The sequence below is a fragment of the Canis lupus genome, chromosome 14, assembly GCF_011100685.1.
Source record: "Canis lupus familiaris isolate Mischka breed German Shepherd chromosome 14, alternate assembly UU_Cfam_GSD_1.0, whole genome shotgun sequence".
NCBI lineage: Eukaryota > Metazoa > Chordata > Mammalia > Carnivora > Canidae > Canis > Canis lupus.
In genome coordinates, this window is record NC_049235.1 from 61,044,620 (window position 1) to 61,057,616 (window position 12,997).

Below are 12,997 nucleotides of genomic sequence, written 5' to 3' on the forward strand. Positions count from 1 at the left end.
AATGACCTCAGAATTCAAAGAGAGCTACAGAGTAGAAGGCCTGACCATACAACCAGACATACGGTCTTAGGCAGATACATGTAGTCACTGACAATAATAGATCAAAAACATCTACGTGAAGCAGAAAGCATATCATTTATTCCCCTGGAGAAGTCAGGGGAATAAACACCCAACCTCGGTCTGTCTTTCAGACCTCAATGGCCTGCTGATGCTTCCCAATGACCGAATGCAACTGGAGGACGTTATTCATTGATGCTCTGCCTAAAGAGCAGACTCTCAGGGCGCAAAGCAGAGAAGGGTGGAAGGCAGATCTGAAGAAGCAAATGAAGACTATCTAGCAAAAGCCATTTTTTAATCTTTTAATATAGCTTAAAATTTTATTTGCTAATATTTTGTTTAGGATTTTTGCATCTATAATCATTGTGAAGTCGGCCTCTTTCTCAAACTGTCCTTGTCAAATTTTGATGTCAAGGATGTCTTGACTTCAAGAATTGGGGAGTACTCACTCTTTTTCTATTCCTTAGAAGACTATCTATAGAACTAGAAATCTTTGTACTTTCAATGCTCAATTGTGACACAAGACAATTGTACTAGCATTATCCATTGGGCAAAGCATGTCACATAATCCTGCCTCATTCAAGAGGGTGAAGAATTGCAATCAGTCACCCAGTGCTCCTGGAAGGAGAAAAGAAACATTTTCTACCTCTTGAGTCACTTCTCTTTTTCTCATTTTTAAAGTTATCTAGGTCAACAACTATGAAGGGTCCAAGATGCTACCCAATTACAAGTTAACAAATTTGCCTGTCAGAATTTCATAGAGGACAGAGGAAGACATGAGACTCCTGGGTCAGAGATGAAGCACAATTTATTGTTCACAGAAAGAGCAGCAGGCAAAATATCAGTATTTTGCCCTAATTCCCCCGGGGTGATACAAAGTCTGGATGACACATACACATGCAGTGAGATCCTTTGCAGGGTGGAAATCCTGGGCTTAGAGACTCTGAATTATTTATAGTGAACACTAAATACCATCCCTATCTTCCAAGACTGCTTGCTATACAAAAAACCTTCAAAATAAGTCTGAAAAAAAGAACTACCATTTCTGCTCAAAAGACATGTAGAAGTTCAAGAAACCTAAGGAGAACTGTTTTTCAAGTGACTTTTTTAAACTTATTTTTGTATCTAACAGAGATGACTTATTCATTTATATTGTGAATAATAATTTATCAATATAAAGTAACTCCCTTGAAATTAATATCACCAACACTTTTTGTTATCTGCTTATATTTGACTATTACAATTTTATAAATTATCATACTTTTAACACTCTATAGGTCATTTCATTTGGGGTATATATCTGGTACACAGCATTTAGTTCACTCTTGATACAACATGAAAATAACTATCCTTTGCTAGAGAACTATCTGAATTGATGCACTGTGATATTTTTAACCTGGTTTTTCTCTTACATGTGCTTCTTCCTTCTGCTAACCTTAGAAAACAAAAACCCAAACCCTTTATCTCACAATAGTTCTCATTTGTTGTTGTTCCCCTTTTCTCTCTGAAATGCATTTATAATTCCATCTTCATTCTACTAGCAGTTGCCTCTAAATTTTTAAACTATATATTTAGATACCCATTTTCCTGCCTACCTGTTGTCCCTTCTTCCATTAAAAAGACTTGGAATACTTCTATCCCTCTGAACCTTCCTATAGTAGACATTTTATTGGAATAGCTAGGGTATTATTTTTGTAGATTGATTTTTTTTTTTGCAGTGTAGATTTTCATTTGAGGAATTATTTTTTTCATTACATTGTTTCATAACCGTACAAATGATCATTTGCAAAGGATCTTGAGGCTGTAGTGCTGTTATTTCTCCTATATTAACCCCTTACCTATTTCCACAGTTTTAAGATTGGCTGGAGGACAGAATGGGTACACAGAAATTCATGATATGCTTTCTGCTTAATAACGTCTTTATGATGTTGTCACAAATATTTGCCTCACAGTAAAATTCTTAGGTCATTTTTTTACCCGCAAAATTCAAAATCCTTCAATAGAAATGTTCCTCCCTTCTGACATTTAGTGTTGGGGAAGATAAATCTATGATGTTGCTATTGATTTTATTTCTTATGGCTAACTTTTCCTCTCCAACTTGAATGCTTATAGAATTTGTCCAATATTCTTGAGTATTGAACAGACTAATTTCTGTAACTACATTTAACCAGAAATAGCATGAAATTGTGTCTATGTGTGTCTCTGTATCAATTTCCCAGCACTTGGTAGATTCTTTACACAACTGTTATATATCTTTCTAGCTTAGGAAAACTGGCTTTAAATCTCTCTTTAACAATCGTTTCTCCTTTTCTACTCCATTCCAGGCTCATGTTATTTCTAGTGTAGACAGATTAAAATTATTAAACATCATTTTTGGTCACCTACTTCATTAATTTGTCCTTTTCCTCTAAGTTCCAGGGAGCAATACTGGGCTAATCCATCAAATCTCTGTATTAGGATCATCTTTAAAGCCCCAAATCCTCTGTTTGTTGCTATCTATGTGTTGCTTTTGGTAGTTTAGCAATTGTTTATCTTGTATAATAGCAATTTTTCCCAGTATTATTTTTTTCCAAAGGATGAAAAGTGCTATCAAATATCCTTAACATGAATCAAGAAATTTGATAATTGACTATTTGTTCTCATTCCTCAGAAGGGTCCTTTTTTATTTCTGAACCTCTATCATCTATCAACTATTTATCAGCTTATTTTTATAATTTGAAGATATAAAATTTTGTCCTATTATATATATTGCTTAGGTGTCTATCTGTATAATACAGTCCTCATAAAGATGAAAGAAGGAAACACGTTTTTGTTTTTAAAGATTTTACTTATCTATTCATGAGAGACACACAGAGAGACAGAGACACAGGCAGAGGGAGAAGCAGGCTCCCTCCTTGCAGGGAGCCCAACGTGGGACTCGATCTCGGGTCTCCAGGATCACGCCCTGGGCTGCAGGCGACACTAAACTGCTGAGCCACGGGGCCTGCCCTGGAAACACTTTCTATAGCTTCATTTGTTAGTGGGCCAAGGGAAGTATGGTCATCAGGTTATAAACTCGAGGAACGAGGATACTACAGAGGCAGGAGAACCAACTGCTAAACAAGCTGTTGCTCACCAGTATGCTAGAGTTAGGACTTTAGTGAGTAGCAACCTGACTTTTCCCCCACTGATGTCCCTGTAGCCAGATACATCTTCTAGCCCCTTCTGCTGTGGATTTTTAGATAGTTGTGTAAAATGAGAACTGTAGTTCCAGAAGGACTGAAAGGCATTTCCCAGAATATGGGGGAAAGTCTGTGTGCTGTTGAGCTGTTTGCCCCTTAGTGGTTATTCTCCTAGTCTTGAAGGTACCTTTCCATACGTGAATTCAGTTGCTCTAGCTGGTCCACCCCCCTCAGCTGCATTCCACAATCTTCCATACTAGGAGCAAATGCTATCTAGTCAGTTGCTTCATCCCTAGGGTACATAGAGGAATTCTCACAGACCATTATTTGTCCCTATCTGAATATTTCTACCTTGAAGCTTGCCTCCCCAGCTCTTCCTTCTCCAAGGACATTCTCCTAAAGTGTTTTGTGAAAATCACTTACATTCCAGGGCAAACCCACTGTTGTCTGTGTTAAATTGTTACCTGTTTATTAGTGATTGGAATGCTCCCCAATGTAACCCTATTGGTAAGTTACTATTTATTAGGGTGCCAGAAGGTCTAAATTGTCTATGAAAACCTGAAAATAACAGCACCATACCACTTCCCTCCTTTATGTTTATTTCCTTAAAAATAACCACCAAGTGCCATGCTTTTGCTAAATAAAAAATAATTGTAGATATCCTAGAAAATATGTTGTTGAAATACTGGCAAATATTGATATAGAACCAATATTAGTACTGAGATTGAATTCCTTGAACCCAAAACTGAAGAGAACAGCTCATTAATTACTGATTGGAATTAGGAGAAAAATTACCTCACCTCCCTCTCTCTCTCTCTCTCGCTCTCTCTCTCAAATTATGTTGCGTGGGTGAGAAATACTACCTCTTGAGTTATAGAGCTTCACTTTAAATTCTTTCTTTCTAGCAAAATATCTTCTATTTAGCCATCCAGATCCACTATCACCACTGTCTACTCCACTTTTTGCCCTGAAACTGCATGAATTATGAAAACAGAATTCTATTTCTCCTACTTTCCTTCTGGGTTCTATCAATGGAAAATGCAAGCAGGAGACTGGAGGAAGGGAGAAGTGTAAAATTAGAGTATTTATTTCTCCAGTTCATGAGACCACCTAGGGTTGACTATCCCTTGACAGTTGGTTTCTGATCCTCAGTTATCTCCCTTACACTGAGCATTCTCAGACCTCTCCCACCCAGGTTTATTTGAGACTAGGGGTAGAAACAGCTTATCTCATATTGGCCCTGCGTTGCTGTATTATTCCTTTAGTTTCCCTAAACACTGTCCTCACTTTATAGTAAGTCCTTTTGTAAATATACTGTTCTTGAATTTTCCTAATTTGAGTGTGCCATCAATTCCCTGTTCAGATGGACTCACACACTGTGCTCATCACTGTAGGTCTCTGACATGCATGTGGTCAAGGTTATTCCTTCAGCTTATTGGGGAAAGGGACTGTTACAGTGATGCCTAACCAAGTTTATCCTTCCTACAGAATGTCATCATTGCCCCACTGAGAGTTTTTCCTCCTAGAAGATAGAAGATAATTCTACTGTTTACCCTGTTTTCCAGCATAGAATGCATTTGTTTGTTTGTTTATAAATAACCCTAGTTGTTTTACCAGGATTTTAGGAAGGATTGAAGGTAAAAGTAGAAAATAAAAAGTGAGGATTCAAATTGCTATATTAAAACATAGCATCTTAAAAAAAAAAAAACATAGCATCTTTTATCCTACCTGTATAGATTTTTAAAAAAGAAAATTTTATGTTTCCTCTCATCCACATACGGACTATTCTTCTATAACTACCTTTAACCTAAAATAAATTACTTGAGCCAAAAGCTAAACCAGCTTTTGTTTGCTGGGTTTTGTTTGCTTTTATAAAAAAGAAAATTTTATGTTTCCTCTCATCCACATACTGACTATTCTTCTATAACTACCTTTAACCTAAAATAAATTACTTGAGCCGAAAGCTAAACCAGCTTTTGTTTGCTGGTTTTATAGGGCACTTGAAATTTTTAAAAATTTTAATGTGAAAATATGGAAAATAAAATATTCTCTTTACCTTAAAATATAATTCAGGAACAAAACGGTATTTCAATTTTCACTAATTATCTAACAATAAAGCATTACATATGGATGCTTTGTCTTCATACCACTTATGATACCATGAGAAACAAAAAACAATTAAAATCAATTAAAAGATAAAATTCTATTTCCATAATGTATAGCCTCTGTATTCCTCTGTTAGCAGTGGATAAAAATGCTGATCATCAAATACTCCCGGATCTTCTAGGGACTGGGCCTCTGGGCCACTATCATCTTAGGAGTTGTTTCTGAGTGATATTTTTTTCTGATCTCATCTATTTCACCATCATCAAGTATAAATGAAGCCAGCACTGGAATGTGAGAAAAGTAGTTCTTAGCCAGGATATGTTTGTGTTTGATCTTGTGAATAAACAAGGGTTCATATCCCTGAAAAGAAAAGAAAAATCAAATTCTATTAAATGTCATAGATCTACTTTAGCAGGTTAACACACACACACACACACACACACACACACACACACACACACACACTTTCTTATCCCAGAAAGCCTTTGCTTACCCATTCTTTCAGCCCAGAGAACACTGCTGCTACTCTACCATCTTTCAGGGCTCTGCTCCTAGGATACTACAAACCGGAGGCCTTTCCTGACTTTCTTTATGACCTCTGAATCCAAATTAATTCCTCCTTCCTTACTTACTTGCAAGTACTTTTATGTATTTTAATTGTAATATTTAGTTCGTTCAGCCTACAATTTCACTATCTGCTTGAAAGTGTCTCCATTATAAGGAATACTCCTTTGAAGGTTCAAACTGAGCCTTTTTCTATTATTATTATTCATGAGAGACACAGAGAGAAAGAGAGAGGCAGAGACACAGGCAGAGGGAGCAGCAGGCTCCATGCAGGGAGCGACGTGGGACTCCATCCCAGGACCCCGGGGTCACACCCTGGGCTGAAGGCGGTGCTCAACCACTGAGCCACCCCCCTGCCCCCCCCCCGCGCCCCACCCCCGCTACCCTCAAACTGAGTCTTTTTCATGTAAGCATCTGTCAACACCATCAAAAACCAAAATTTTTTTAAAATTTTTTTTTAATTTTTATTTATTTATGATAGTCACACAGAGAGAGAGAGAGAGAGAGGCAGAGACACAGGCAGAGGGAGAAGCAGGCTCCATGCACCGGGAGCCCGACGTGGGATTCGATCCCGGATCTCCAGGATCGCGCCCTGGGCCAAAGGCAGGCGCTAAACCGCTGCGCCACCCAGGGATCCCCAAAAACCAAAATTTTTGAATGAATGATCTTGTCACCTTGGTTCCCTCTTTAAATCTACTTTAACACTGATACAATTACCAACTTTTGACTGAGTTATTTTTTCTATAATGAGTACTATCTCCAGGGTCCAAAACAAAGATCATGACGGCATTCTGACAGTATAAACCTTCCTTTGCTCCTCCTCCTACCACCCTAGATTCCCACTTCAGGAGTTCATTCTAGTCTTCTAAATAGAAAATAACCTTTCTGCCTTTATCAAGACTCTGTACCTTTCCATTTTTATTCTTTATTTTTAAAGATTTTATTTATTTATTCAGGAGAGACACAGAGAGAGAGAGAGGCAGAGACCCAGGCAGAGGGAGAAGCAGGCTCCGTGCAGGGATCCCGACCTGGGACTTGATCCAGGACCCCGGGGTCACACCCTGGGCTGAAGGCAGATGCTCAACCACTGGACCACCCAGGTGTCCCTCCAATTCTATTCTTAATGTTTAGGCTTCTTGTCCCTACACAGCTAGAACAGTACTTGATCTTTTTCTGTTATGTAGCATTGCCACGGTATAAGACCACGTGTTTTCTAATGAGAGTGGCGGACTGCTGGCTGCCAGCCCAATACTCATTCTCTCTACCATTGGTATGTAGAGGCCTGATTTTGCACAAGGGCCTGATTTTGTATTTTGTGATGTGCTCAGCTTTCCCAGCCTTTATTCTAGCTAGGGGTAGCATGTGACAAGTTTCAGGCCATTATACACACATGCATATATAACAGAAGGCATTGGACAAAGCTTACAAGGGATCCCTGGGTGGCGCAGCAGTTTAGCACCTGCCTTTGGCCCAGGGCGCGATCCTGGAGACCCGGGATCGAATCCCACATCGGGTTCCTGGTGCATGGAGCCTGCTTCTCCCTCTGCCTGTGTCTCTGCCTCTCTCTCTCTCTCTCTCTCTCTCTCTCTGTGACTATCATAAATAAATAAAAATTAAAAAAAAATGTTTGGACAAAGCTTACAAGAAAGCTTTTTAAGAGAATATAGGAGTTGATGCAGCTATTTTATCTCTAAGAGTCCACAAGCATGAGAATGAAAGTCAAAAGTTAAATACAGATGAAGAAAAAGTCGGAGGGCCTGGGTTTCTGGGAGCACTGTGGAACTACCATCCAGACCCCAGACTGCCACCATCTGGACTTCCTGCTTGATATGGAAACTATCTTCACGTTTGATTAAGTCATTATAAGTTGTTTAGTCTGTTATTTGCAACCAAACTTGAATACAAATGAAACTGAAGAATTGTGTCCATTACACGTCCTTGTTTTTCTCCAAGCACTTAGCACAGTATGTGGCACATTAAAAAAAAAAAAAAAAATTCTGGTTGAATTAATAAATACCATCTATTTCCTTTATTAATCTTAATTGACCCTTCTTTTCAACCAAATCACAAACATGACTTGTACCTCCTCCTAAAATTAGTTTTCTAAAGGGAAGGCACCCCTCACTAAAGATCCCTCCACAGTGTCAAAACAAAGGTAAACAAGAGAAAAGGAGAAAAGGAGCCAAAGCAAACGATACTCTGGCAGAGAGTATTAGGTAGGAGTATCCAGGCTTATCTTAAGTTTCCTTTCTACAGACATATTTACTAAGTCAAAATACTCATCCTTTGCACTATCTATGTCCTACCACTCCTTAGGCCTCATTTCACTAAAAAAAAAAAAAAAAAAAAGACATATTTCTACATATTTCTGTTATGCAACAGTAAATTCTACATGTACAGAACTTTATAGGTTTTCAAAGCACCTTTATAGAATAGCAAACTAATCATTAAAGGTAAGACAAGCACATTATGGTACATACGGCAAAGGAACAATGCTCAACTTTTAAAGAATAATATGGAAAGATATCCAATACGTATTATCCCCTTTTCCTATTATCCTCTTTTTACAGATGAGAAAATCAGAGCACTGAGACACTTGCGAATTTGCTCAACTTATCCCAGCTCATAAGTGACAGAGCCAGAATTAAACCAGGGCTGCTCCGATCCTCTGTATTGATTCCATGTTTTTAGCTAACCGTTATACAAATTTATGAAGCCAAGAAGGCAGGTCTTAACGTCCTGTAGATGGTTAGTGACAGAGATGGGGACATACTGGGTCGGGTCTTTACTTTAAATCCACTGTTTTCCTACTGTGACCAGTATGCACACCACGGGAAACTGCTCTGCCTCATTTACAGTTCAGAGAACAGCAGTCTTTTCCCATGCTTTTCCTATAACTTGTGTCATGATTGCAGGGAGCCAAGATTATTTTAAAATTTGAATATTTTTTTACTTACTGAGAAAGCAAATATTTCTGTGCATTAAGGAAACTCTAGAAATGTTTTAACTTGTGGCAAGACATAACCTATTCTTTAACGAGGCTGAATATTGATACTTAAGGGATTATACTAGTCCAAAATCATAAAAAGGCAATATTTTTTTAGATTATCTGGTTGAGAACCTTAGCTCTATTTATAGAAATTCAGTAAGATCGGCATCCTGAAATTAGAAATGCATGTGAATAGAACATTTAATTTGATACTGCAGTAATTTGATTAAATACACAAAGGGAGTGTGTGGATTAATTGAAGCAGTAGAGTATCAGCTTTGGGAATGAACTGCAATCCCACTATGGGTCCTGGATGAAATAATAGTGTAGTGTTGGCTATGCTTCCAGTGATTAAATATTTATGAAGCAGCTTAGTTTACTAAATATAATATTTAACACAGTTTCAATTTCATGCTGCTTTCTTTCGATCCCTAGAGTGAAATTTTTCTAAGCCTGGCTTCTACTGGAAAATTACTTTAAAAAGCTAAAAATTTAACTAGTTTCTCCTCTTTTAAACCTTCTCCTTCCCCAATAAAAAGACAAGCAGGAAATAGCAACATTCAAAATGACTATTATATTTGAAGTCATTTCTTTATTTTCTCTTAAATGACATTTTGCATGAAATTAATAGTTGAGAAATTTAATCAGTAGAAGGCAGAGAATCAGCTTCAGCTTTTGGGATCCCAAGCTTGCTCAGTGTAAGTGAAACTCTCTGATGAACTCAATTCTGCTCATCAAAATGTTTTACAGATTTCATCTTGTAAGTTACTAAAATTAAATGGTATTGAATTTTTATAGTCCTTTCCCCACTTCTAGTCAGTTGAGAGAAAATGAAAAATGGAGCCTCAGGCCTCAGAATCATACTCCATCAGTATGATTGCCATTTAACGTACACGATTCTCAACAAAATTTGAGAATTTAGTGTGCTAGGCAGACTCATGATGGCTAATCAAAGAAGGGCAGATTCTAGGTTATTAATATATATCTGGTATTTCATTTATTCATTCAACAAATACTTATTAAACCCCTAGTCTGTGACATGCACTGATGTGGTGTATTAGAGATTCAGACAGGTATAAGCTAAATAAAATCCTCGCCTTCGTGGAATTTGCCGTGGAATGACATGCTTGAACTTGCTGTTATTAGCAGAGGGTGGTATCAAGTTTAGATACCTGTAAGATGTTCAGATCTCTTATCTTGTCCTTTTCTGTGCTTTAGCTTCTTTTTAATCTTAATCTCAGCCACACATACCATCTACATATTTTGTTACTGTTATTCATGTTGTTTCTTAATCCAATGGAAGTATTTAAGTTATGCATGGAATGCAGTAAAAGGCAATAAAGTTACCCTCTAATATTTTCAAGGATTAAATTATTTCCTCAGGTAAAGTCCCACTCTCTTACCTCCTCAATACTTGTTAGCTTGAGATGAGCAACACCTTCGTCTTTGGTAAGAAGAATGCAGTTCCAGGGGGACCATTCCAAAGACCGATCCCACCTGACCAGGACCAGATCATTGAGATCATTCCCGGCGCTGAGCACTGACTGGGAAGCCCAGATGTTCTCTACCAGGTACTGAATGTCTTGTAGCTACATGTCAAAACAAGTTTGAAAAAAAAAAATCTTTTTTTTCTAAATATAATATTTCTTTAAGATTATTATTTGGGGAGATAATTTAGTTTGTTTTTTAAAAGAGGAACATTATTCGTGAAGTTTTCAATGCTTCTTATAGCTTATTTTTCACCAAATCTCTGCTCACTGCGCCCAAGCTGCACGAGCAGTTTCGCAGTCAGGACTGCATCTTCAGCTCCGAGGACCGGAGGGTTCTTCCCATTTGCTAATTTTACCTTTCCTGTATGGTATTCAGTGCTTTTCAAATGTATTTACACTGTCTTTATCTTCATCCTAACCCTCAATCTCAGGGTGACTGTAGGTCATTTATATCTGTTTACAAATGAAGAAATTGGTATTTGATAAAGATTAAGCAATTTGCTTAGTGTTATTAAAAAAGAAAGCAAATGGGGAAAATGAAGTAGCCGCTTAAAAACTTTTTAAATTTAAATCACAGTAGCTAAAACTCTAGAAGTGACTTTTTAGCATGAGGTCTGCATACACAAACCTAAAATTGCTGGAGGGGCAAGCTTCGCAAGGTATAGGCATAAACAAAAGCAGCCTTATTTTAAAAGGTTTCTGTGGAAAAGCAGGAACCTTCCTGTAAACTCTGCCCCGACTGGCACCCCGACTGCTCCTACCTGCATCAGGAAAGCAATTTTGGGGTCATCTTCGTAATGGGCTTCTGCAGAGTGCAGCCGCTGGAGTAAGCACTTGAGCTTCAGGAAGGACTGTCGCTGCCAGGCCTCCTGGCCCAGGGCAGAGCAGCGGCGACACGGGCGCCCGTGGGGAGGAGGCCCGGGCCCGGCCGAGGCCGCGAACTCTGTGCGGGGCAGGTAGAGCCGGCAGCTGCGGCAGAAGTCCACCTTCTTAGAAAACATCAGCGGGTCTTGAGGGACCTAAAGAGTAGAAAACAACAACAAAAGTTAAGAAAACCATAAAAGTCAGGCCAAATATACCAACCACGGGAAGCACTAGGGCTAACTTACCTTAGAATGAGATAAAAAGTTGGTTCATTTGTAAAGTCCTGTTTTCCCTTAACTTCCTATTCTACACAAAATTTAAATTCAAGCAGTATTCGTTTACCCTGCCACAATGTTAAGAAATCTGTCTTATTTTTTAAAAGAATTGAGATCTTTGGTGTTTTGCTACATTCATGTCACAGGCAATAGCTAGATTCACATGGAAGTAAAAGCCCACTGAACTAAGTGTTTTCCTCATTTCATTTATCTTAACACTAAATTTGGATTGGCTCAATGATCAATGGCAAAACTTGAAACTGCATCATATAGTAGTTCTATTTTTAATTTTTAGGAACTTCCACACTGTTTTCTATAACGACTGTACCAATTTAAATTTCAGGGAAGAGCACAAGGGTTCCCTCTTCTCCGCATCCTTGCCGACACTTGTTATTTCTTGTCTTTTTGATACTAGTCATTCTGACGGGTGTAAGAGGATATCTCACCGTGGTATTGATTTGCATTTCCCCGATGATTAGTGATGTGGAGCATTTTTTCATGTACATGTTGGCCATTTGTATGTCTTCTTTGAGAAAACGTCTATTTTGGTCTTTTTTCCATTTTTAAATTGGGTTAAAATTATTTTGCTATGGTTTAAGTTCCTTTTTTTTTGGATATTAACTCACCAGATGTATGATTTGCAAATATTTTTTCCCATTCTGTAGGTTGCCTTTCATTTTGTTGATTGTTTCTTCTCTGTGCAGAAGGTTTTCAGTTTGATACAATCCCATTTGTCTATTTTTGCTTCTGTCACCTTTGCTTTTGATATCATAACCAAAAAATTATTGCTAAGGTCAATGTCAATAAGATTTTCCCTATATTTCCTTCTAATAGTATTAAGGCCTTATAGTTACATCTTTAACCTATTTTGAGTTGATTTTTGTATGTGGTGTGAGATAAAGGTTGATTTTATTTTATTTTATTTTATTTTTTGCATGTGGCTATCCAATTTTCAACCCATTTAGTAAAGAAACTATCCTTTCCCCATTGCATGTTCTTAGCTCCTTTGTGAGTTTATTTCTGGGCTTTCTATTTTGTGGCATTGATCTATGTGTTTGTTTTTATGCTAGTGCCATACTGTTCAAGCTTTGGAATATAGTTTGAAATCAGGAAGCATGATGCCTCCAGCTTTGTTCTTTCTCTTGATTACTTTGGTTATACGGGATCTTTTATGGTTCCATACAAATTTTAGGATTTTTTTTTCTATTTCTGTGAAAAATGCCATTGGAATTTGATAGGGATTGTCTTAAATGTATAGATAAGTTTGGGTAGTATGAACATTTTAACAATATTAATTCTTCCAAAAAGATTTCTTAAGTACAAAATAAATGCCAAAAGCATGATCCATTTTAAAAATGGATAAATTTACCTTCATTGAAATAAAAAACAAACAAACATCTGCTCTGTTAAAGATACCATTAAGAGAATGAGAAGACAAGCTACAGACTGAGTGAAAATATTTGCAAATCACATATCTTACAAAATTCAGTA

At 37.6% G+C, this 12,997-nt stretch overlaps 1 protein-coding gene across 4 annotated transcripts in view; it reads right to left on the minus strand.

Moving 5' to 3' along the window:
- Positions 1-847: 847 nt before the first annotated feature.
- The window catches only part of IQUB (IQ motif and ubiquitin domain containing), a 55,330-nt gene continuing 43,180 nt past the window's right edge, over positions 848-12,997 (minus strand). For all 4 annotated transcript variants that reach the window (XM_038557519.1, XM_038557518.1, XM_038557520.1 and 1 more), the window contains exons 11-13: positions 11,129-11,386; positions 10,281-10,466; positions 848-5,684 (exon numbers count right to left, since the gene is read on the minus strand). In XM_038557519.1, the coding sequence (XP_038413447.1) occupies positions 5,502-5,684; positions 10,281-10,466; positions 11,129-11,386 (627 nt within the window). In that variant the 3' untranslated portion in view covers positions 848-5,501. The remainder of the gene's footprint in view (positions 5,685-10,280; positions 10,467-11,128; positions 11,387-12,997) is intronic.